At 52.5% G+C, this 1439-nt stretch overlaps 1 protein-coding gene across 1 annotated transcript in view; it reads right to left on the reverse strand.

Annotated features, from left to right (window-relative positions):
- Positions 1-234, reverse strand: part of LOC104413155 (homeobox protein NANOG-like) — a 5929-nt gene extending 5695 nt beyond the window's left edge. The window contains exon 1 of the mRNA XM_010024077.1: positions 181-234. Coding sequence (XP_010022379.1) covers positions 181-234 — 54 coding nt within the window. The remainder of the gene's footprint in view (positions 1-180) is intronic.
- Between the last annotated feature and the right edge of the window lie 1205 nt (positions 235-1439).

The raw sequence follows: 1439 nt of genomic DNA on the forward strand, positions 1-1439 counted from the left end.
CCCCGCCGGGGTACGCCTGGGAGGGGGGCAGAGCCAGGTGCGCACACATGGGCGGCGGACAAGGGGTGGTTCCCCCACCTTCTGATAGGTGCCACCTTCACTCGGGGGGAGCCCGCCTCAGCAGCAAGCGGAGGTAACCCCGCAGTGCGGACGGGCAGTTACCTTTATAGCTGCCCATACCCTGCCGGGGACTGCAATATTCCCCACCGTCTGCTCCTCGGGGCTCTTTGTCATGTTAAAGAGGCTGATGGTCGGGGTGGGGACAGAGCAGGGTGGAGGGGTGAGAGAAAGCCACACATGGCATCAGGGCTAAAATATGTCCCCTCTGAATTCTTCCCATTCTGCAGGTTCCTCAGTCACACCTGAGCAGGGGTCTGACCCAGAGCCCCAGGGAGCCTCCTCCCGCTGGCTGCTTTGGGCTCAGCTCAAGTTGTCCTGTCACAAAATGACCCCTTGAGTGCAGATGTCTCTCCATTGGGAGAACAAATACCAAACAATCTTCACCACATAGGAGTGGACAGCAGGGAGATGTGGTGCTGAGCGCCTCAGTACCGTGCCGGGCTAACTGAAGGCCCGGTTCCAGGTTATGGGGAGGGTTCTGAGACTGTTTCTTTGTGGCCTGTGTCACATTGATGCCCTCACAAGAGCCACACATACATGCACGCACCCTCCCAGCCTGGCAGCACTTTCCATGCTCTTGGGGCAAATGTCAGAGATGGAGCAAGGTGGGGAAACAAATCAGTAAAGATCAGCCCTGGGGGCAAGAACGTACACTTTGGGGTTTGGTGTCTGGTTTGGTTTGGTTTTTTAACTGAAAATGGATTTCCTTCACACAGGCATTTGAGGGAGACAGCTGAAAACATGTCTGGCCCATCTTCCACCTGCCTGTGCCAGAGCAAACCCAGAAACACTGGACTAGTCACATCCAAAACCAGATGTGATTTTGCAGAGCAGACTCAGCAATCTCAGCTGGCCAGTGTACGGAGGGACAATCAGCAAAGATATTCTCATTATGGAGGTAGGAAGAGATTTAGTGCAGGTAAGGTCCACTGCTAATAGATTTGCTCTGCCATGGCTTTTCAAAGGCACATCCTTTCATTAGTGTAGTCTTTGCCAGGCTGTCGCAGGCTGGTTGAAATAAAGATGAAGAGTTTCCTTTGAGGCAGGGTTAGCTGATGTTTGCTGACATGGCCCACCCAAGGAGGACAGGCACCTGAAGAGCTGTTCATTAAATAACTAGAGGTAAGTGAGTGAGGCACAGAATTCAGCTACGGGCCTGCAGGTTGGTCGGCTCTATGGGCTTGCTCCAGTCTCTTCCCCCAAGGAGTTTTTGCTCTTTAGGAAGATTTTATTCGTTTCATTTCAAAACACATTGCAAATCTCTAGCTAACGTCCATCATTCTCAATGCACAGGTGGAAGTCCCAGAGTTAATTCAAAT

This window comes from Nestor notabilis, unplaced genomic scaffold (assembly GCF_000696875.1).
Source record: "Nestor notabilis isolate BGI_N333 unplaced genomic scaffold, ASM69687v1 scaffold16071, whole genome shotgun sequence".
Classification (NCBI taxonomy): domain Eukaryota; kingdom Metazoa; phylum Chordata; class Aves; order Psittaciformes; family Psittacidae; genus Nestor; species Nestor notabilis.